Source organism: Gobio gobio, assembly GCF_949357685.1.
Source record: "Gobio gobio genome assembly, chromosome: 2".
Lineage (NCBI taxonomy): Eukaryota > Metazoa > Chordata > Actinopteri > Cypriniformes > Gobionidae > Gobio > Gobio gobio.
In genome coordinates, this window is record NC_137098.1 from 64364359 (window position 1) to 64387670 (window position 23312).

Genomic DNA, 23312 nt, shown 5'->3' on the forward strand with positions numbered 1-23312 from the left:
ACCCCTCTCCACTATACGCCCCGCCCATCGTAGCGTTCGTGGTTGTGATTGGTCTACTGAGCTGCCACTCACGCACAGCTGCGCCCCGTGATTGGTGGAATCGTCTAGGGCTGGCCGACGCGGACCCAGTGCTAGCGGCTCCTGGTTCGCCGGGTTTGTCCTATTAGCGTCAGTTGTAGTTGCTATATTTGGGTGGCTCTGGTTTTCGACGAGACCTACTGATTCACAAAAACTCAGATCATGTATACATATCATGTAAAGACCCCCAGTTTCCAAAAAGCTCTTTCTTTGTGTATACTGATATAGGCCTACCTTAGGGAAAATATGATAATGTTTGATAATCATGAGGCAATGCCAGATTCTTCGGGGTCTTTTATACTATGCAACCGCATGGTAAAGAATCGTGAAATATAGTCCTACTAAATTTAAAACACTTTTTTTAAGGTGCATTAGGCACAACCGATTGATTTTACATGTCAAACATTTAAAATAGCCATTTTTTTTAAATCAGGACTATAGCTACTTGATTTTTTTTATAACCCTTATAAACTGAATTTTTGAAATACTTTATGGCAACAATACCATGGATTATGTAACCATGAATAACCATTGCATATATATTATGTTGCACGTTATGGCATAGGCTATGCACTCCCACATGAAAAAATACTATAGTATATTATAGTAAAATTACTCTAGTAAATACTATAGTGTTTTTGAACCGTACTATAGTAAATATACTACAGTAAATTAACAAAGTGTAGTAAATACTATACTATACTACAATATACTACAATTTACTGTCGTATCTTTACAATAGTATGGTTCAAAAACACTATAGTATTTACTAGAGTAATTTTACTATAATATACTATAGTATTTTTTCATATAGGCTGATACAAAAGGAAACAAAAGTACCATTACAGTTACCTAAAAAATGCATCAAACTGTCTACAAGATGCTGGGATACTTCACAACAAACATTGACGGTGTGAACTGTTCCAGGATGTCCGTCGACTTATTGATGGGTGAGGGATGACACGTCAAACATTTTGACCAAATGAGAAGGTGAGGAACCCAGGAGGAGGCTGAAGGCACAACAGCTGAAGACAGCAGATGTTGGAGGACGTGTGTCAAACATCACAGGACGTTTGAACAGATCCAAGCCACTGCGTTTGTGGAGTATGGGATGTAAAGTGAATTTGGACATTTTTCAGTGTCACATTATCCTTCAGAAATCGTTCAAATATGCTGATTTGCTGCTTAATTAAGATTGTTCTCACTCAGGCAGATTTGTCTGCATGAGGCCGCGCTCAGCCTGCTGAACAGGTGCAAGCCTGAGAAATCATAAATGAGATGTGGTGGCTAGCCTGAGAAAACAACACAAAGCTACCCTTATGCATAAAAGGACTCTGTAGAAAACACACGCATATAATGGTAATGTAGCGCCACGATGTCTGTTCTCAGAATGTTTTGGATGCGTATAGTTGAGCCTAGAGAAAATATCTTAATAAGAAGAAATAAATCTTGAATCTATTGCATCCACAGAGCATCTGTATCAAGTGCAACTAAACAATCTAAAAAAAAAAATGGTGCTATGGCAATACATTTATTTACATTTATGCATTTGGCAGACGCTTTTATCCAAAGCGAATTACTTTGCATTCAAGGTACACATTTTACAATTGGTCAGTTCTTGCTTTCCCTGAATCGAACCCATGGCCTTGGCATTGCTAGCGCCATGCTCTATTGTTTGAGCTACAGGAAAGCGCGTTCTACTAAAAGTGGTTCTTGGCTCGTAATCATAGGGGAATGATTAAGTATGCTTATGATCAAGTGCTGTTAAGATATGGTGCTATATCTTCACCCCAAGCACATGCACTTCACCACAATGGTACACTCTAAAAAATGCTGGGTTAAAAACAACCCAAGTTGGGTTGAAAATGGGCCAACCCAGCAATTGGGTTGTTTTAACCCAGTGAATGTTTTTTTTTTAACACAGCAATTGGGTTGTTTTAACCCTGTGAATGGGTCGTTTTAATCCAGATGTTGGGTTAAATGTTTGCTTAAAACAACAAAAAACATTTTTTTTTAGAGTGTAACCTCCAAAAACACTAGCATAATACAAACTTTTAAAAACCAACATAACAAAACATTAAGCATTAAAAAGTCTCTCCATTTTCTCATCTTGTTAAAAACGCATCAAATAGCACTTTATTTAAACATTTACTCTCCGAATTCAGCCCCTTTGCAAAGCATGATTGATTGGGTTAACTGATTGAAACATGTTATTTCAAAATGAAAACATCAAGTTATGTCAAAGAGTAACGGTTTTAAGTCAGTTTAACATGAATCAATTACATTTGAACCAGAAACCTGATATAATTGTGTTAAATCAAGATGAATTGCTTAAATAAAGTGAACAGCATCACAAAATAATTTTGTGAGTGTAGCACCGAAAGTGGTTCCCCTATGATTACGACCAAGAACCACTTTTAGTGCCATATGGCACAAATTTTTTTTAGAGTGAAGAGCTGAACTGTTAACACAATGGTTTCATGGTATTGTCCAGTGGTCTGGCATTTCACTCTTAAAAATAAAGGTTCTTTATTGATATCGATGGTTCCATGAAGAACCTTTAACATTCATAACCTTTCATAGAACTTATCCATTCCACAAAAGGTTCTTTATAGGGGGAAAAGAGTCTTTAGAATTTTAAAATGTTCTTTAAAATGGTTCTTTCACTGCAAAAAAAAATAAAAAATAAAAAATAAAAATAAAATTTGGACCCCTAATTTTTTAAGAGCTGTGAGTTTCTTTATGTGCTTTTTTAACTGTTTAAGCGGTTTTATTTTCTTAAGCGGCCAGTTTTTTCCAGACTTGTTCAAACATTAACCCTTAGCTGACTCACTTTCAAGAAGCCATACATTTGATTTCACAAACAGCAGTGTGATTTCTGACTCCATCATTGTAACATTTTAACACGTTATGATGCAGAATCATATACCAGTCATGCATTGCAGAGCATAACATACACAATCAGGAGAACTGATTTATGTTTACACTGTATTCAAAGCGTGTGTAAGTGCACCAACTCTAGGCCAAAAAGGCACCTTTGTCTATTGTTGGCCATTCAAAATTAGCTGCACATTAAAAATTATTATTATTTTATTTTTTACAATTATAGTGGATGTACTCAATTTGGTTATTAGCATTTATCGTTTTTTTTATTTATTTTTTATGTTTTAGTGCTTATTAAATGCAGACATTGGTTTGAAAATTTGCATTGACTCCTATGTTCAACATCCAGGATTTAGTTCTGAGCCAATTATTTGGGCTTTAAATGGCTTCGGACCAGTGTTGGGGAAGTTACTTCTAAGAGTAATGCATTGCAATATTGCATTGCTCCCTAAAAAGTAACTAATTACTTAGTTACTTTTATGGGAAGTAATCCATTACATTAGTACACCTGGGCTGGGCTTTCACACCAAAAGTAAAATGATCCATTGATGATAAGCGCACACAACGCCTCTTCACTTACTCATGATTTCTCTCAACACGGGGACAAGAGAGCCGTCATTCAATAAATGGGAAAACAAAGTAACTAGTGTTACTTATTTGAAAAAGTAACTCAAATATTTAGTTGTAAATTTAAAAGTAATGCATTACTTTATTAGTTACTTGAAAAAAGTAATCTGATTACGTTCCTTGTCATGCGTGCCTTTTAATACGTCCATTTAAAATTGCAAACACTTCAACGTTTATTTCCAGTGTGACAATTGAACCAGAAGTATTTTTACCACTGTTTTCTTTACTAATTATTTAATCAGACTTCAAAAAGATAAGGCACTATTACCGCAACTGGTTTAAAACAAACTGTATTTGCTTTGTAGTGAGATGAAAACAACACAGCATATTACTGTTTATAAGTGTTTATTGATGCATACTCATACTGTTTCACATCCTATTTTAAAAACAGTAGGTGGCATAAACTGCACAGTAAGCAGGACAACATTATTCTGTTCTGAATACCCACGTTTTCCCTACGTCCCATGATGCTTTGCGCGCATTATGGGAGTAACTTCCGCTAAATTGCAAACAGGTTCGCTCTATGAATGGAATAATGAGATTGAGTACAATGAGATGACATTATTCTACTCACCCTTCAACCATCGCACATTAAAAGGAAATTTAAAAGTGTAAAAGTGTTACGACAACAGGCCACGAATAACCCCTAAAGCGTGATTATTTTAGCAACATTATGTACAATGTATGTGACATAACACATAGTTGATGTTGTGATAACATTTCAAAGTGAAATCCGTCATTTTGATAGACCTGCTTTAGAAACATTACACTGCTAATAGGGATTTGAAGTGAAAAGGGGTATTTTGAAGCACCCGTGTGAAAACAAATCTGGAAAAAGACGTGAGGATTTGAGGAGAAAAATGAGATTCGGTATTTCAGTGAATTATTTATGATGGGATATATCGCAAATTAAATCGGGAGAACATACCACACATGCGCAGTATAGTCCTTTTTCATACTGTTACAGCGGAATAGGCTACAGAGGGGAAAAGAGAAAATAATCCGAGCTCTTTGCCAGATTAAAATGCGTTACATTCTCCTGACGTCTAAAAACAGACCATGAAGGAAATTTTGCTGCTCATTCAGTCATACCGACGGATAATGATTATTCGTAGTGCAACCTGATTTGTTTCAGCCTTTTTGAGTGGAACTTCCCCAAACCGGAAGTGCCTCCTATAATCTAAAACGCAGTGAATATTAGCCAGTTTCTTGCGAAAGTGAACATCTTGATAGCAGTAAGGTGGAATCCATTCCAACCCATAGTGTAAATGCATCCAAAGCAAGCACATGCTAGGCATGTTACGTTCATATTCTCAGTGCAATGCTCAACAAAATCTGATTTGACAGCACATTTATGCCTGCCTTTGCATAGCCTATGTCTTCCAGTAGGTGTCAGACATGATTTGGAAATCCTTAAAACCATTTTAAAAGAGCTCGACCTTTGCTCTGGTTTCTGAGTCGCTCTGATCCAGGATCTTTGGTTTTTATGCATTTTTCTCTATAATCCCGAGCCAGTTATATGCTTATTTCTCACTTTTATCACTGTCAACACGTTAAAACAGAGCACATGTTGGACATAATACTACCATTCAAAAGTTTGGGGTCAGTTTTTTTTTCTGAAAGAAAGAATTGAATACTTTTCTTCAGCAATTGGGCACATAAAACTGATCAGCAAAGTCTTTTACACTATTACAAAAGATTTCTATTTCAAATAAATCCTGAAAGGAATGTATCACAGTCTTCTCCAATAAATGAAGCAGCACAACATTGATAATAATAATAAATGTTTCTTGGGCTTTAAGTCAGCAGAGTGATTTCTGAGGGATATTGTGATTCCGAAGACTAGAGTAACTGATGCTGAAAATTCATTGCATAATTTTTGATCAAACAAATTCAGCCTTGGTGAGTTATCTTTGAAAACAATAAAAACCTCAAACTTTTGAACGGTAGTGTAAAGGTACACCTGAACTCAGTAGAGATGTAATAAAGTATTTTCAGCAATATAGAAACAGTTGTGTATTAGAGTCTCCTCAGGCGGTGTAGGAGTCTAAACACTTGACTGAAGATGCTGCGGGTGGAGCTCTGACACGTGTAGTTCCCAGTGAGGACGTGCCAATGTCTATACCAGCCGTGTCTCAATGACATCACTGTTGTCGTCACAGTGGCGACAGGTTATTAGTCAAATCTCAGCCTGATAAGACATGTCCACGTCATGTGTGAAAAAACCTTGGTTTCAGTACATGCCTTGACACTAACCCCGATAAGCATCTGCACAGGACAGCTAAACATTTGCACTGCGGTTGAGACGGCCTTTGGGAAAAGTCGGTACTCGCGATCCCTGGTGCTCCCTATGACCCCGGCAGGGGCAGAGAAGAGATCTGCGAAGCTCTTGGCGAGCATCGTTGCAAAGAAAGATGTAGAAAAGAGGGTCTAGGAGGGTGTTGAGGCTTGTGAGCCCGTAGCAGATTCGATAGTAAAGGTAGAGGGAAACCTCCACTGAACACTGGTCTTTTTCACTTTCCGTGAGAAGCAGGGTGACATATCTGTAGCCGACCACCAGATGATAAGGACCAAAAATCACAATGAAGATGACAGTGATGACAACCAGGGTGGCGACGATCCTGCGGCGTTCGTGATCCGAGACAGACGGCGAGTTTCGTAGAGTCACCCCGATTCGGGCCGAGGTGTACCTGAAACAAGATGAAAGAAAGGCCAAAAGGTTAAGAATGATATAGTTATGATTGTGTTTACAGTAACATTCCTTTAAAGAGACAGACGCTGTATCTGTGTTTGTCATCTTTGCAATGGCATTTTGCCGGTATGCTAATTCATTCCTGGGCCAGTGTGTTCTGAGACAATATGTTTCTAATGTGCCAATAAATACGAGTTGCTAAAAAGTTTGCAGGGGCAGTGACAAATAAGAGCATCCACGAACATAAATCTTTAACAAATCATGTTTAAAACACGTGCCAAGTTCTTAGAAATGTACATGAGGAATGTTTATACCATTTTCATAAAAAATATCAAATTAATTATGCTAAAAAAATAAAGTTGTGGTGAAACTGCATGGCTAAAATATAAACACACACACACACACACTTATATACACTTAAATATATTTGAATGCATGAAGGGTACATGACTTTTCAGAAATGTTTTTAAATGTGTTTTTATATATTTTTTTAAATAACACATTATTCCTTCCTGAATATTGTTTTAAGGAGTCAAATCACATGTCATTTTACAATCTGAACTTGACAAGGTATATGAACAGAGGACTCAATAGGTTCAGGTATAGAGTCGTAAACAAACTCCAAAGTGAAGTGACACACATGAGAAAAAATATATAGGATAGAATGGGAGCTCCAGAGCCATCCGTACAACCCCCAGCGGTCACACAGGCTTTGGAGACCACCCAAGATGCAGCGGCCAACGGGACGGGGAACGAGATGAGACGGAGAACAGCGAGAGAACGACCTGCTGAGCTATTCCTCGTCTAAGTGTCCTGGGCACAGTAGCAAATAAAGCTAAGACACACATCACACACGAAAAAGTCCAAACAACACATGAGTCGAAGACCAAATGATCTATTGACAACGAGCGGCAGACACTTGTGGCAAGCAGGGCGAGGCCGAGAGCCGTGGGAACAGAACGAGGCCGGGGGAGTGAGTGCTGTTGAGCGGCACCCGAGTGCCACACCGGTCTCGAGTCCCACGGAGGAGCTCCGGGAGGATAAAAGGAGAAGTGGTGCAGGACGAGAGACCAGGCCTGGACTTTACATTGTGTTTTGTTTAGGTTTGTGTGGCAGTCGTCCATGAGGGGCTGCCGCTTTACTTTCATTTTGTTGTTTTTTTATTTTTAGATTCAAGGTAGCAGTTCCCGCCTCCTTCTTCCAGCATACTAATCCATATGCAAAAGATGACAGGACAGACACAGACAACAGGGGCAGCCAATGATGCACCATAAACAATGTTGCCTGTGGTGACCAACAGAAACATTTTCAAGTGGAGGTGAGATTAGTCAGAGGAAGGGCTGGCTAAAATTCTGACTGAATCGCCTGTAAAAATTGGCGAACCCTAGAAAATCGCTGGAACGCTCTATAACTTACTGGGGTGGGCCAAACAGCAACCTCTTTTACCTTGGCAGGATCCATTTTTATTTAAAAAAATAAATCCCAGGAATGGAACAGACATTGTGTGAAACTTGCACGTCTCCACCGTGTATAAGCAATTCTAAAGCAGCCACTGGAGCACACGCATGACATGTTGGGCATGGTAGCGCTTATTTTGTGATAGTTGATTGAATATTTTTTATAAAACGAAAGTAAATAAAAGGACAAACACCACCCCCACCCACCCCCACTGGTGTGGGATAACAGGTTAAGACTTAAATTAGTTTTTCATAGTATTTCTATTTTATTTTATTTAACAGCAATGTTTTTGATAGTTTAACTCTTAAAAGAGGTGTACAGTCATGGCCAAAAATTTTGGCAGTAACATAAATTTTGTGTTTTGCAAAGTTTGCTGATTATTTGTAGATAATTTTTTCAGATGTTTCTAGGATATACTGAAAAACAGTGATAAGCATTTCATAACTTTGAAAGGATTTTATTGGCAAAAACTTTCAACATATGCAAAGAGTCAATATTTACAGCGTTGACCTTTCTTCATAACCTATGAAGTGCTGGATATCAGCTTCTGTGCCAAATCTTGACTGATGGCGATCCATTCTTGCCTTATTAATGCTCGGAGTTCATTACGTTTTGTGGACTTCTGCTTGTCCACTCACCTTTTGAGGATTGACCACAAGTTCTCTATGGGATTAAGATCCGGGGAGTTGCCTGGTCACAGATCCAAAATTGCAATGTAATGATCTCCGAACCACTTCATTATCAATCTTGCCTTGAGACATGGTGCTTTATCAAGCTCGAAAATGCACGGATCTTGACAAAATTTCCACTGGATCATTGGAAGAAGTTGCTGTTGCAGGACGTTTTGATACCATTCTTTATTCCTGTCTGTGATTTTGGCCAGAATTGTGAGAGAACCCACTTCCTTGGATGAAAAGCAATCCCACACACGGATGGTCTCAGGACTCATGTGCACCTTTTCTTCTCTGGAGACAATTGGTCCAGATGTCCCAAACAGTCAGAAGGCGGCTTCATCAGAGAAAATAACTCTGGTCTTCTGCTGTCCAATCCTTGTACTTCCTGCAGAATTTCAATCTGTCCTTGATGTTTTTTTTTTAAGAGAAATGGCTTCTTTGCTGGCCTTCTTGACACCAGGCTGTTGGCGTCTTTTCCTCACTGTGCAGATGCACTCAGACCCTGCTGCCAATATTGAGCAGCTCCTGGCACTTCCTGGACAGTCTGGGACATCCTGAATCCTTCTTCACTGCAGTTGAACCACTCTCCTTAAAGTTCTTGATGATTCGGTAAATGGTTCTTTCAGGTTTAATATGCTTTGCAGCAATTTCTTTGCATGTGAGGCCATTTTGATGCAAAGTGATGATGGCTGCACGTCTTTCTTTGGAGGTAACCATTGCTAACACAATGGCTGCGTCCAAAAATATGAAAATGCTGCCTTCGGAGAACACATTTCAAGGTAGGAAGGCATCAAGGCACGTCCGAATCTAATGTTAGCTTCTCTTCCGGTTTCCTGAGATACCTTTATCTGATGGAGTTTTGAAGGCAGCATAGATGTATCCTTCAATGCCTTTGATATCCCACAATCCAATGCATTCCATTCAGTGACAGTTGAGCTAGACGGAAAGATGACGTCTGTAAGTTGAGGTTGCTGGTCAGTTTGTGTGTAAATGTACGTATTTGACCGATGTTTTCCACTTCTGATGTCAATTCTAGCGAGAAATTCTGCCTCAGAAGTGTGTCCGAAATCAGTTTTGTGAGGTACCTTAATGTGCAAACGCTGCCTTACAAGTCATTGCCTGATAAGGCAGCAAGGCAACAAGTCAACTGATGATAACTGGTCATTTTGTGGCAGGGCCAAAACCAGTGTAATTTGGGTTTTTGTGATAAAGGATTTATTCATTTTTGGCCAATGAAACCTTTTGCAATAATTTAAAATGAATCTGATCACTCTGCACAATAATATAGAAATCAACATCACAGCGACTGAAGTAGCAAACTTTGCGAAAGACTAAATTTATGTAATTGGCAAAACCTTTGGCCATGACTATTTTTAAAGGGGTCATGAAGTGCATTGTTTTATAATGTTTCCTAGGGTGCACTTATAGTGTTAGTATGATTTTTACATCACAAATTGTAATAATTTAGAAATAAAAGACATTTTTCCTACCCTGATTTTAGCCTCTGATCTGAAAGCTCCTTTTGAAAGGGCGTGTCTACTGTTAGACTTCAGTGATAACGCCCACTGCTGTGATTGGCTGCTGGGAGACTTCAGTGGAAACGCCCACTGCTGTGATTGGCTGACATATTTGAATATGAAATAGCCAAAAACCTTTACCACGTTTTTAATATTACAGCTCTCAGGCATTAGAATTAACACGGTTACTTACATGTTGTTGTGGCATTACTATCGAGTCCATATCGCAAATGTCTGATGGCAAAACCTGCGCCGAAATTGCGACTGATTTAACAAAGAATCCACAGTGAAATGTACCAAATACTCATAAATAATGCTCAACTGAGACATTTACATTGCTGAAAATAAATAAGCACATTCCTAGCATTAGGATCCTTTGGAAGGGAATGTTATTTTAGTCCAGTGATCCTGTATCGCTCTTCTCTCCTCGTCATCTCACTAACACACCAGTGGGCGGGGCCAACATTGCAATGATGCGTTGATCTTCTTCTGCAGAGGCGATCTTTCACCTGTCTATGACAGGCACATTCCACAATGAGTCGTTCACTGGGCTTGGTTACAATAAAAGCTGTTTTAGGTCTAATAACGAAGTTTTCAGTTCTGAAACGTACAGGATGTTCTTATAGTATGATGACCTCTTATATGTCAAAAGTTCAAGGAAAATTAGATTTCTCAGTTCATGACCCCTTTAAATAGATTATTCAATGTGGACCACATAAGAGCATTTTTTCATTGACCCGACTGTACTGAAACACTAAAACATATGTATGCAAGTGCCTTTCACCTACCCTAGTATAGAGCAGGGCATCAGGAACCCTAAAGCAACTGTGGCAATTTTGAAGTAAGCATATCTGGTGCTCATGGGGTACTGCTCCAGGCACAGCTCTCTCTGGGGCTCGAACACAGATGGATAGAGGCCAGTCAGGCAGAAGAGAAATATCAACGTCCACACTACTACACCAGAAAAGGCTGCCACGCGCACTTTCCGTACGCCACGGCTGCTTAGAGGGTACACGATTGCTAGACAGCGGTCCAGGGCGATGAGGCAAAGAAAAATGACGCTTGCATAGAGGTTAACGTAGAAAACGTAGCCCACTAGCTGGCATGTCACAGACCCGTAAGGCCAGTGGTGGTCTCCCTGCAGGTAAAGGATCCACAGTGGCAAGGTGAGTAGCTGGAGAAGATCTGAAAGCAGTAAGTTGAGGATATAGACCAGCTGGCAGCCGCCTCCACCCGACCGGCCTAGCTGGTACAGTCCCCAGAGGGAGAGCAGGTTGGCTGGGAGTCCGATAGAGAAGGCAAGGCTGTAGATGTAGGTCAGACCTACTCTGTCATTTGCCAGAGGGATTTGGCAGCTCCCATTGGTCAGGTCTGTGGAAAATTAGGGAAATAATTGCACAATGAAGTGTAACGCACAATATATCGGCACCAAATTGGTAATCTGAAGAAATTCTTTTTGACATTCATACACTCAAAAAAATACTGTGTTAAAAAACAACCCAAGTTGGGTTGAAAGTGGACAAACCCAGCGATTGGGTTGTTTTAAGCAAACATTTAAACCAACCCCTGGGTTAAAACAACCCAATTGCTGGGTTTGCCATTTTCAACCCAACTTGGGTTGTATTTACCCCGGTATTTTTTTGAGTGTATGAATCAGAATTGGTTGATACTGGATATTAAATTGTGCCTACAATTTTTTTTACGTTAAAATGAACTTATAACTACTCATATTTAATGCACAACCTTTAAAAGCACTAATAATTAAGCAACTCTTTAGTAAATTACTATACTCTACCATTCAAAAGTTTGTTTGTTTTTTAAAGAAATTAACACTTTTTTTGAGCAAGGACATGTTTAATTGATCAAAAGTGGGAGTAAAGACTCAAAAGATTTCTATTCCAAATAAATTAATCCTTTTTATTTGCCAATGAATCCTGGAAAAAAAAAAAGCATCACAGTCTCCAGAAAAATATGAAGCTGCGGCAGAGCAACTGTTTTCATCATTGATGATAATCAGAAATGTCTCTTGAGCAGCAAATCATCATATCAGAATGATTTCTGAAGGACCATGTGGCACTGAAGACTGGATACATTCAGCTTTGATCACAGGAATAAATTACATCTTAATATATATTACACTCTCAGAAAAAAAAGGTACAGTGGAGATACAATTTTGCTCCTTGGGGAACAAAATGTATAACTGTCCTTTAAAAGGTACACAATTGGTCCTTAGGATACAATTATACCATTGTTTTCCTCTACTTAGAAGTACAAAAATTTACCCTTAAAGCTACACTATGTAACTTTTCCGTCCACTAGAGGTCGCCTGTTCAAAACAAAGGCGTAGTTTGATGACGCCACGTTTGAGCGCAGAATCTTGGGACATGTGGTCTTCACTTCACAGCCGGTGGAAAACAGTCAGGATAGGACTCGGGCAGAAATCATGTTCATGGATGCGATTATTAACATTACTGTAGTCTGAAGCAGAGCAGGACCGAGTGTTGTGGAGCTGAGCAAGGCCGCAGGAGCGATTGAAGAGCGGGACTGTTATTATGGCATAGTCGCCGGCGGGACTTTTATTATGACACAGTTGCCGGCGCCACTTCCTCTTTTCCAGTCATGAGTATGAGGTAACGCAATTCTGTTTATCGTATTAGATATATCTGAGTGTGTTGAAAAGTAAGTTATGACATTCGCTCGGCGGCTGATATGACACTTGTTCACACTGCAGTGAGAGTAAAGTGTTTCACTGAATAAAACCGGAAACCGAGGGTGACGCAGATATGATGTAATCGACAGGCGACTCCCTCACACGCATAGCTCACACGTCCCGGTTCCTTGGTTAAAATAGCAATTTCTCACGATTTACAAATAGTTGGAAACATTTGGGATATTCTAAGTACTCAACGGAACAAAATATATAACACTGGCCTAGTGGTTTCTGGATATTTTACTGCAAAAATCCTACATAGTTCACCTTTAAGGGTACTTTAAGGGTGTCGGTCATGCACTTGTACCTTAAAAGGTAAAATGTTGTACTCTTTTTTTTTTTTTGCGAGTGTACAATAGAAACAATTATTTTAAATTGTAATAATATTTTATCAAATAAATACAGCACATAAATGCTATAAATTAGATATTATTTTTTTTAAACATTCTTACCAACCCCAAACTTTTGAATGGTATAGTGTATTTTTCATAGTGTGTGTTGTGATGCTTAAATTCACTTAAAAACTTAATTTTTTATTTATTCAGACAAAACAGTAACCACTTAACATCAACCATAACATGACGCAGAATTTTAATAATGTGCATCTCTAGCTGTTTTTCGGTATGTTATGCGGAGGGATGATAACTTACTCAGAAGCATGGTTTCTATGGCTGTGACTTGTCCATGACATTTGAATCTTCAAACTCTTCATTAAACACGTTGAACCAAACCTCTCCACTCCTCTTAGTTTTCCCAGTCCCCTCTGACAATGATTAAGCAACCTTAGCAGAGCACAGAAATGTCACATGACACGGTTACCCTATAAAATTAATGTTTAAAACTTTCTTAATAGAACACCTAACAAACTGTTCCAGGTCATATGCATAATTTAAAAGAAAGGAGAAATATTCTCACCTCGATTCGATCTGGAGAGCGTTTTCTGCATGTCCAGCTCCACTACATGTGCATGAACCTGTATGTGTGTGTATGAATCAGAGTGGAAAGTGTCCAACCAGGGGCTTGTCTGGCTTTTTGATCATTTCCCCCAGCAGGAAGCCACTTCTACTGCTTTTGAGCAGCAACATCCTGAAGCCTTTCTCCTTCAGAACAAAAACACCCTCCTGCCTGCTGGCCATTATGTGAGGCAGAGATATGAGAGAGTCCAGGCTGTTCTTTCAGACGGAAGGGTCACTGAGAGACAAGCCGTAACAACCTTACAGTGGTTTCCATGTCCCCTGTGACACCCTTCTACCCCACGCCCCCTGCTCTAGCTGGCCTGCTCAGGACACGGTTTTGATTGGTGTATCTACACAATGTAAAAGCAAAGTTCCCTAACAATAGATGTTTTAACAGCCAATGTACTTTTGCCAACAAAGTAATCCTTTGGGCTGGTCTGAGTATTTCAGAAACTGCTGATTATTTATGCACAGCCATCTCTAGGGTGGTCCAAAAAAGTGGCAGTTCTGTGGGTGAAAATGCCTTGTTGATGCCAGAGGTCAGAGGAGAACGGCCAGACTGGTTCAGCTGATAGAAAGGCAACAGTAACTAAAATAAACACTTGTCTCAACTGAGGTCTGCAGAAGATCATCTCTGAACACACAACACGTCTTGAAGCAGATGAGCTACAACAGCAGAAGATACACCAGGACGAGGAAACTGAGGCTACAATTCACACGGGACACCAAAATTGAACAATAGAAGATGCGACACTCGGATAGGGTCAGAATTTGGCGTAAACCGCATGAAAGCATGGATCCATCCTGCCAGGCATCAATGGTTCCCCCTGCTGGTGGTGTAATGGTGCGGAGGATATTTTCTTGTCAACTTTGGGCGCCTTAGTATCAATTGAGTATCGTTTAAACACCACAGCCTACCTGAGTATTGATGCTGACCATCAGAGGTGGACAACCCTCCGAGAGGTCGGCTCTGCAGAGGTGGACAAAGTACACTGGTCAAATATTACTCCGTTACAAGTGAAAGTTTTAAAGATAGATTTTTACTTAACCCATGTGTGGCGAGGTGGACGAGCGAGAGACATGGGAGGAGCGAGCGAGATCGGTGTGCGTGATTGAGAATGAACGTCACCTGCGAGGCACACCGGTCTCGAGTCCTCTCATGAGGGAGCACGGAGGCATAAAAAGACGAGTGACGCGAGTGAAGGACGAGAGAGGACCAGGCCTGGATTTTAATTTGTGTTTTTTTTATGTTTTGTTTATGTATGTGTGCGGCAGTCGTCCGTGAGGGGATGCCGCTTTTACTTTCACTTTGTGTTCATTTATTTTACTAAAAGTATGTTGAATTTTTTTTGCCGGTTCCCGCCTCCTTCTTCCCACACGAACAAACATCGTTACACCATGTGAAGTCAGAGTGACGTCTTTTCTATGTAATTTTTGGACGTCCAATCTCGGTCCACTGAAGGGGTTGTTTTGTAACGTCATGCGACGTCTTTTTTCGACGTCTACTGCACGTCTGATGCTACGTTCACACCAAACGCGAATAGAGCGTCTGGCGCGAGTGATTTCAATGTTAATTCAATGGAAAGGTGCGTTGACGCGCGTCTGGAGGTCACGCAGCGCTGAAGGCACGTTTCGCGCTGCGCGAAGGACGCGAATCCGCCTCATTCGCGTGTCCAGTTCGCGCGAATGATGCAAATTGGATGCAAATTGAGCGTCTTGCGCGATACACGCGTTACACGCGAGTGGTGCTTTTGTGCATGAAGCGAATTCGCGTCTGACGCCCGAGTTGAAAAACTTTGGCGTCAATTCGCGCCGCGTCAACCAATCAGGAGCCTGCTTGCTGCTGTCATGTGGTAAAGTGATGTGATGAGAAACCCTGCACAATTTAAAAATACTACTATTGTGTCACAAAATGTAGTTTTAAGACTATTTCAGGTGAGAATGTAGTTGTTTAAAGCTCAAATCTGTGGTTTAATTATAAAGAGAGCGCCTATTTAAAAAAAAATTATCTTGTGTTTTTGGAGTTGTGAGATCCAGGCGATCACCGGGCGTTCAGCGCTCATTAACCCCGGCGAGAGCAGCCTTTCCTCGGCCAGTCCTTCTGCCGTCTGCCGCTGGCTCTGATGTCCTGTAGTGGTTTGTCTTGTGTAGATCCAACGGGCGATCTTTGGTGTCATGAATCTATAATTTGTTGTCTGCCAAATCGTTTTGAGGGCAAAGAGAAGTTTCATAACTTTATTTTTTATGGATATTTACATATACATGCAGTGAAGATAATGTAGGAGTTGCCTGGACCACATTTGTGTGGCTATTTATTAATGCTTAATATATAATTTTAATGAAAATGAAAAGAGGCAGAGTGGTGTTTTATGACATATTTCTGCGTCTATTTCGCTTCAAAACGCTCGATTTCTACACGCGTCCAATTCGCCGAGGACGCGCGAATGTATTTAAAATGTTCACGCGTCAAACTAGACGCGGTAGACGCGATTTTGACGCTCTATTCGCGTTTGGTGTGAACATGATGTTGACGTCCGTGGGACCTCCGTGTGAGTAGTCCAAATGTGGTTGTTTGTGGACGTCTTTTCAACATCAAATTTAGACAAATTTTAGACGTCTTTTTTTATACAACTTCTATAACTGTAGTCCCATGTTTCAAGAACCAACAGCAGCAGAAGTCAAGGACAGCCGAGGACAGTCGAGGACAGCTCTCAAGGGCTTTGGTGTTTGGATTTCAACCAAACTGATTGGCTGAGGCAGCACATCATCATAACCCAACCTGTAAACACTGTGTGACTAGTTTGAACTAGAAAGGCATTACACCTTTGTATGCGTCTCCAGTTATCACCTGCTGCTGAGACAATCAAATGAAGTTTTGGGGAAATTATCTGGAACAGTATGCCACCTTCTGAAATGGGACTAGAGCATTTCCCAAAAACTTCATTTGATTGTCTCAGCAGCAGGCGATAACTGGAGACGCATACAAAGGTGTAATGCCTTTCCAGTTGAAACTAGTCATGCCAATCAGAGTGGTGTTTACTAGTTGGGTTAGGAGGATGTGCTGCCTCAGCCAATCAGAGTGACTCAATTTGGTTGAAATCCAAACTCCAAAGCCCTTGAGAGCTGTCCTCGGCTTTCCTCGGCTGTCCTTGACATTTCTGCTGCTGTTGTTTCTTTTTAAGTTAGGAATAAGGTGGATAGGCCTAATATAGGCTATACCATGAAATTATTTTCTGAACTCTAATTTCCCACAAATTGCATTCCAAATAAATAAACAGATACGTGCAAAAATACATATATGCATAAATAACTTGATTAGGCTACTTAAAATAAATAAACCAGTTAAAGAAAAACAGGAATATATATATATATATGTATATATATATAAATAAAACATGGCCTATTGAATAAATAAATAGGCATTGACATAATAAATCGTGTTTGTTTATAAATAATCTGTATTCATATGTATTAATCATAACAACAATGTTGATATTTGTAAATAAAAAAAACATTAATCATGTCAATTTCTTGCACGTCCAAAAAAATTATCCAGTTCAAAGGTCAAATGTTGAACGTCAATGACGTCCAAGTTGGGTCATGGTTGGACGTCCAAATAGTGGACCTAGTTTGGACATCGAATAGAATTGGTCATGGACCAACAGACCTAATATAGACATGATCTGCACATCTATCCAAGTAAAAGTACTTGCTTTTAAAAGTACTTAAGTATCAAAAGTAAAAGTAAACACATTATTTTATTATTGTTGCATTGTTGTATGAATGCACGCGGTGCCATCATGGTGGCTTAATCCAGTCATTGATTCTCCATCTGACAATCTAGCATACGACTACCTTGAACCTATTTCAATACTTGTTTAAAAGTTTCAAAGCTCTTATCAATGTCAAAATCATCCTAAAAGAAAGGTTTCTACATTGTGTTTATTTGACAAGTTTATGCTAAAACATACTCGCCGTAATTTGTTTAGATGGAGATTACAATCGAGCAGCTATTAGCTCGATTAGCTGCTATTTCAAAAATGGCAGTCACAAGTTTGTGTTGGTCTTGTTGGTAAAGACGGTAACCCCGCCCACAGTCCCTGACGCAAGCCGTTCTTACTTCTAGACCAATGTTTTGGTGCTACTTAAGAACCACTTTTCCTGGTTCAGAGCTGGTGCTTTGGGTGTCGAAAGACAACCGATTTGAAACTAGGCTCAGGCTCCGAACCAGCACCAGCACTGCCTTGGGGGAAAAGGGGTATGTGTGTGCAATGTGCTATGAATGCTGCTGATTCGCTTAATTCTGCAGATGTGAACATGTGGTAAATGAATGAGAGCAGAAAAGAATTCATGACCTGAGATAAGAAATACCAGGAAGTGGATTAGAACTGAAACAAGCAAAGAAGTGGCCTATTGAACTTTTAATGATGATTTAAAACACAGTGGGCGAGGGAACAACACTGGGAAAACTGAACTGGGAATACATCTCGTTGGCTTCTTTACAGACACTAGATTGTGTGTTGAGGATTTGGTTAAGACACCACAATTAGAATAGCATAGTTCAAAGAACAAAGATTTATGCTTTATTATTACATTTATAGTTGGTTAGTAGTTTTTTTAGTTAGTAGTAGCTAGTCAGTCAAACTATACTTGTTGATACCTCATCTGATACTGTAAAAATATAAACACTAAAATACTGATAAACAATATTCAGGCATTGCATTCACAGTTTATATGTGGCCAGATCAGATTTTTTCCAAACACCATGCATGAGACTCTGTGCATGCATTCCCTGGGGATCAAACCCTTGACCTTGGCCAGCATGTATTTAGCAGCAGATGTTTCGCCATTTCACAACTGGGAAAACAGATTTCATGTAGGATTTTGTTCCTGTTCAGACTGCCAATAAAACACGAAATGGACCAGAGTTGGATAGGAAACGATTTTTGCAAACTGCATGACATTTAATTTAGTTGCACCCAGTTTTGCAATAAGCACATCAAAAGCTCAGTCCACCTTCCTCTTTTTGACAGACTTCCTGCAACACAAAAGCATACAGACATATACTGAGGTCAAAAGAGCAATCGCAGTCAATGCCAGTAGAAATGCCAACACATCTAGGTTGTGGTAAGAGTACCAAGGCAAATTATTAGCCTCAGAGCGAAGATGAGCTGCTCCTTTGTGTCTCATGACATACTCAATCCAAAAAGTGGCACTATCGAGAGGAGATATGGGCCGATCGTGATGCAGCTCCGACAGTTTGCGGATGCTGCTTCGGTACAGCGGGTTCTCCAGGACGTCTTTGAGGGCTTCGAGGAATTCTTGCGAAGTAAGTGTTGCGATTTGAAGCACTCGAGCCGCACTTCGAACCTGCAGGCGGAGAACGTTGTCAAACTGGTCAAAGAGGAGCGGCAAAGCTAAGACGGGGACTCCATGGTAAATAGCTTCATAGATACCATTTGTGCCCCCGTGAGATACAAACATGCGAGTCTTTGGATGGCCCAGCAGATCATTCTGAGGAAACCACTCTAGTAGTAAAGTGTTGTTTCCCAAGGTCGAGGGTCGTTCCCCGCGGTACCTCCACACGACTTTCTGAGGGATCTCAGCAAAGGCTGAGGCAATGATCTCTGTGATCGCTGTAGGGAGAGCACTGATCACAACTCCCAAGGACATGATGACTACTCCATGCTCTCCAGAGCTCTGCATAAACTCTTCCAGGTCCACAGGAAGTGCTTGAGCCGGCTTACATTGAAAGCCGCCTATGTAGACCACGTTAGGCATGGTGGGTCGTGGAAACTCAAAAACAAAGTCCATTCTCATCAACCAAATGTCAGCAGATTGCTGCATTGACAGGAGATCAGCGCCAGGTGGGAAGTGACGCTCAAGCAGTTGGCTGTAAATGGGCATGATGATGTATCGCTCCTGGAGTAGGCTGAACAGATACCGTAGGAAATTTTCCGTCCGTTGCAGGAAGCTCATTTGGTCGTGGAGCAATGAATTATACATTGGGACGTAGGATGGAGGTGAGGGAGCAGTTTGCATGTGAGCATCCCCAGCATTTAGCCAACGTACGTTGTAAACCAGGGGAATGCGGAGGAAATTGGCTAACAGGACTCCGACTGGGAACGCCGGGTCTGTGAGAAGCATGTCAAACTTAGTATCTCGCAAGCGTTCGACAAGCCCCGCGTCATCCAAAATGGAAGAAATCATTCGAAGCGCTCCGTTGTGAAATACCTTTAGCATGTTGGCGATATCTTTCTGCTGTTCAAAGAAACGAATCAAGGGTGACATCCTTTGTAGTACTAGCGACCTCTCTATCAACAACTTAAAGTAGTCAAGGCCGACGTCTTCGAAATCCATTGGGTTGACAGTGATGGCGCTGTAGAGGGAGGAGCTCTCTTGGATGTACCAACTTTTAGACGAACGCACCACAGTAAGGCTGTGGCCGTGGGTGTGGAGATTTCTCAAGATGACTTGCATGTTTACCCAGTGACTTCCATCCTCAGGCAACACCAGGATATTTCCACCATGACAGCAGGACGACACAAAGAGAAGACAAGTCAGTGCAGAAAGTTTTGTCAAATCCATCTTTTAGAAAGCTGTAAATACACAGAGAGAGAAAGAGAGAGAGATACATTGTTATGATAGCAGATACTGTATGTTTAAAATGGAAATGTAAACATAAAACACTTTTGGAAGACAGAGGTTGAATATGGAGGGCACATGGATATTTTTTGTATATTTATGATTGGGATGGTTGGGAGGGAGTATAACCAGTCATACTCGACCCGCTCTGTGCGGGAATCGAACCAGGGTCTCCGGCGTAGGAGGCGGAGGTGCTAACAAGGACACAAAAGACTGCACCTCTTGAGGCCAGGGAGTGAGGTTTACACCACAGCTCTTTCTGGCCTACAGCCGTTACACTCAGCCCCCTAAACCTTACTCCCATCTGGGTCACGGCACCAAATGCAACCAGCCTTACTCAACCCGCTCTGAGCGGGAATCGAACCGAGGTCTCCGGTATGGGAGGCGGGCGTGCTAATAAGAACACTAAAGACCACACCTCTTGAGGCCAGGGAGTGAGGTTTACACGCACAGCTCTTACTGGCCTACATCCATTACACTCAGCCCCCTAAACCTTACTCCCATCTGGGTCACGGCACCAAATGCAACCGGTCCTACTAGACCCGCTCTGAGCGGGAATCGAACCGGGGTCTCCGGTATGGAAGCCGGGCGTGCTAATAAGAACACTAAAGACCACACCTTTTGAGGCCAGGGAGTGAGGTTTACACGCACATTTATTAGTGGCCTATGTCCATTACAGGAGCATGAAGAATATTTTTCACACATGAATTGGCTCCTCTGAGTCCAGACCTTAAAGTCATTGAAAGTCTTTGGGATGTGCTGGAGGAGACTTTACAGAGTGCTGGACTCTTGCATTGTCAATACAAGATCTTGACCAAAAATGTATGCACCTCTTGATGGAAATAACATCACAACATCGATTTTTGGTCAAGATCTTGTATTGACAATGCAAGAGTCCAGCACTCTGTAAAGTCTCCTCCAGCACATCCCAAAGACTTTCAAGGAATTTGTCATCCTGGAATATGTCCATGATGTGCTTTCCTATACGGTTGTTTTAAGAAATGAAAAGCTTTACACACTCCATCAATTAGGGTTAGGGTACTGTTGCTAAACATATACAATGCTAGAAACATAATAATCATTGCAATACTGATCAAATCATACACTGTCTATTTAAATCCAAACCGGGCAGTGTATCATACAAAATTATATAAGCTATACATAAAAAAGAAGGCTATATACATTTTGTGGCAAAGTTTGAGCATTTTACATACAATCCAGACCTACATTTACTTCACATTAGATAAATGTTTCACATCTGAAACCACTTTAACAAATTGTGCAACAAACTTGGCCCTGACCTTATAAATACAACTTTTCAGAATTTCATAATATTTACCTATAAGCATCAGGAATGATGTATGAGATCACATTGAAAGAAAACAGTTAGAAAGAGAGCATTTGTGTTTGATCTGTCCTGCATCTACATGACTATACTGGAATTACCTGTTTGTGTTTTCAGATAATAATCCATTTGTGAGCTGGAACAAATGATACTGTTGACCATGTGCTGCGTGATAATCTCCAGATCACAAGCAAAAACAAATGCTCTGCAGCCGTTCAGTACAAGATATTTGTCTCATCCATAATGGCCAAGTCCTTCCTGTCAGGAACCTCCCCCGTCACATCCTCTCCAGCTCCTCCCATTGGCTTTCTCTTACAAACTTTCTGCCCTATCACGGTGCATTCATAGCTCAAATATTCGCATTCAGCACAACAGATGACCTCAAACACTCTATTAATCCTCAGCAAAAAACACACACCACCAAGAGGCTTTTTAACAAGCTATATGCTGCCATGTGCACATAGATCAAGGATTTCTAGCACATAATGAAAATAGCAGATTTTTAGCAAATCAGTATTGATCTTTGTTTGAGGTATTACCAGTATACGTGATGAACTAAAACATTCAGGAAGTTGTACTTTACCTTTTGTATGTCTCAGCCAATCCTGTCGACGCTCTGGTTGTCTGGTGTAAACACTGCCAAAACAAGCTTTGGATTTCCAAAATGTATACACGCGCATTCAACACAGATATGATCACATCCAGCTACACTGTATAAGACGCCCAAACAGGCAAAAGGCTGTTTCTTTGTTCTCATGCTCTGTAACACGAGATCTAAAGTAGCCTCTGGTCACAGTTTTGGATTAGCTCTCAGTCAGAGAGAGCGAAATATGCTCACCGATTCCCTGTCTGCCTTCATGTGGACCAATGTGAAGGGTTTGAATCAGCAGGCAAAACTGGGGCACAGCAAAAGAAGGGCTATCAACACTCAGCTCACACATAGTTTTCTGTTTGCCAAAAAACAGCTCGAATCAGTCACTCTTGAAGGGCATCTAAACGTTTACACTGTAAAGGTCACTAATCTGTTCTGTGCCAAGCAAAAGCCAGCACACTGAGTTTGTACTTTAGATTCATGTAATGCTTTTACGACCGGGGATTTTACATTTGAATGCATTTTACATTAAAAACACTTAGAATGGTCCGTTTGTTTTACACCGATTCATCATTATCATTTGTATCAAAACATTTTAAGATAATTAATTGTAATGCAAGATAGCAAAATGGAAATGTTCTTGAATATTTGTGAGCAATAAAGTCACAATCAATAAGGGTTTGGAGATTTGGATCAGCTAAGAAAATTCAAAATTCATTTTCTAAAATAGTGCATTTGTCGTTTTCCTACAAAAATAACTAAACATCCTAAAAACAGGATACATTTACCTGACAAACAAATTTGTGCGCATTCTGAGAATATATCTTGAATTATTTTCTGTACCCCATTGTCTAATCGTTTTATATTGTTTTAAAGAAGGGTTGTCAGGGTACCTAAATGTTAGCCCTCCTACATACTTCCGCTCAATTGTCATTTTCCTTCAGTCCGTCTGGGATTGAGGTATATTCTCTGGTTTTCTCCAGTCAAATTTTAACCGGTCCAATCAGCGAACAGAGGGAGTGGCTGAGAACGATGACGTTGACTTTGTGCACTAGTTTGAGATGACATGCATCACGACCAAACGTTAGCGATTTGTTATGGCAGATCCAGACATGGGTCCAAAAATGTGGGTGGG

At 40.6% G+C, this 23312-nt stretch overlaps 2 protein-coding genes across 5 annotated transcripts; both read right to left on the reverse strand.

Moving 5' to 3' along the window:
- Window positions 1-3177: 3177 nt before the first annotated feature.
- On the reverse strand, window positions 3178-13785 carry LOC307122718 (putative G-protein coupled receptor 132). The gene is made up of 4 exons (XM_079810894.1): window positions 13555-13785; window positions 13290-13421; window positions 10718-11300; window positions 3178-6278 (listed from the first exon to the last, which is right to left on the reverse strand). Exons 2-4 carry the CDS (start codon window positions 13297-13299, stop codon window positions 5870-5872), a joined length of 1002 nt encoding a protein of 333 aa, XP_079667020.1. The 5' UTR covers window positions 13300-13421; window positions 13555-13785; the 3' UTR covers window positions 3178-5869.
- A 3239-nt stretch (window positions 13786-17024) lies between these two features.
- On the reverse strand, window positions 17025-22594 carry ugt5g1 (UDP glucuronosyltransferase 5 family, polypeptide G1). 4 transcript variants are annotated; one of them, XM_079810726.1, is made up of 3 exons: window positions 22169-22446; window positions 18733-20194; window positions 18001-18633 (listed from the first exon to the last, which is right to left on the reverse strand). In XM_079810726.1, exons 2-3 carry the CDS (start codon window positions 20181-20183, stop codon window positions 18603-18605), a joined length of 1482 nt encoding a protein of 493 aa, XP_079666852.1. In that variant the 5' UTR covers window positions 20184-20194; window positions 22169-22446; the 3' UTR covers window positions 18001-18602. The 4 variants fall into 4 exon arrangements, with proteins under 4 accessions (XP_079666849.1, XP_079666850.1, XP_079666852.1 ...); XM_079810725.1 differs by lacking the exon at window positions 22169-22446 and adding an exon at window positions 21687-21845 and having other exon boundaries at window positions 18003-18633; XM_079810723.1 differs by lacking the exon at window positions 22169-22446 and adding an exon at window positions 21687-21895 and having other exon boundaries at window positions 17025-20194.
- Window positions 22595-23312: the final 718 nt, after the last annotated feature.

Bases quoted from the DNA above. Each gene is read 5' to 3' on its own strand.
- LOC307122718 (XM_079810894.1), bottom strand. The intron at 6,279-10,717 runs GTAGGTGAAAGG...ATCTTGTTTCAG, and splicing joins ATGCCCTGCTCTATACTAGG to GTACACCTCGGCCCGAATCG.
- ugt5g1 (XM_079810723.1), bottom strand. From the start codon at position 20,183: ATGGATTTGACAAAACTTTCTGCACTGACTTGTCTTCTCTTTGTGTCG.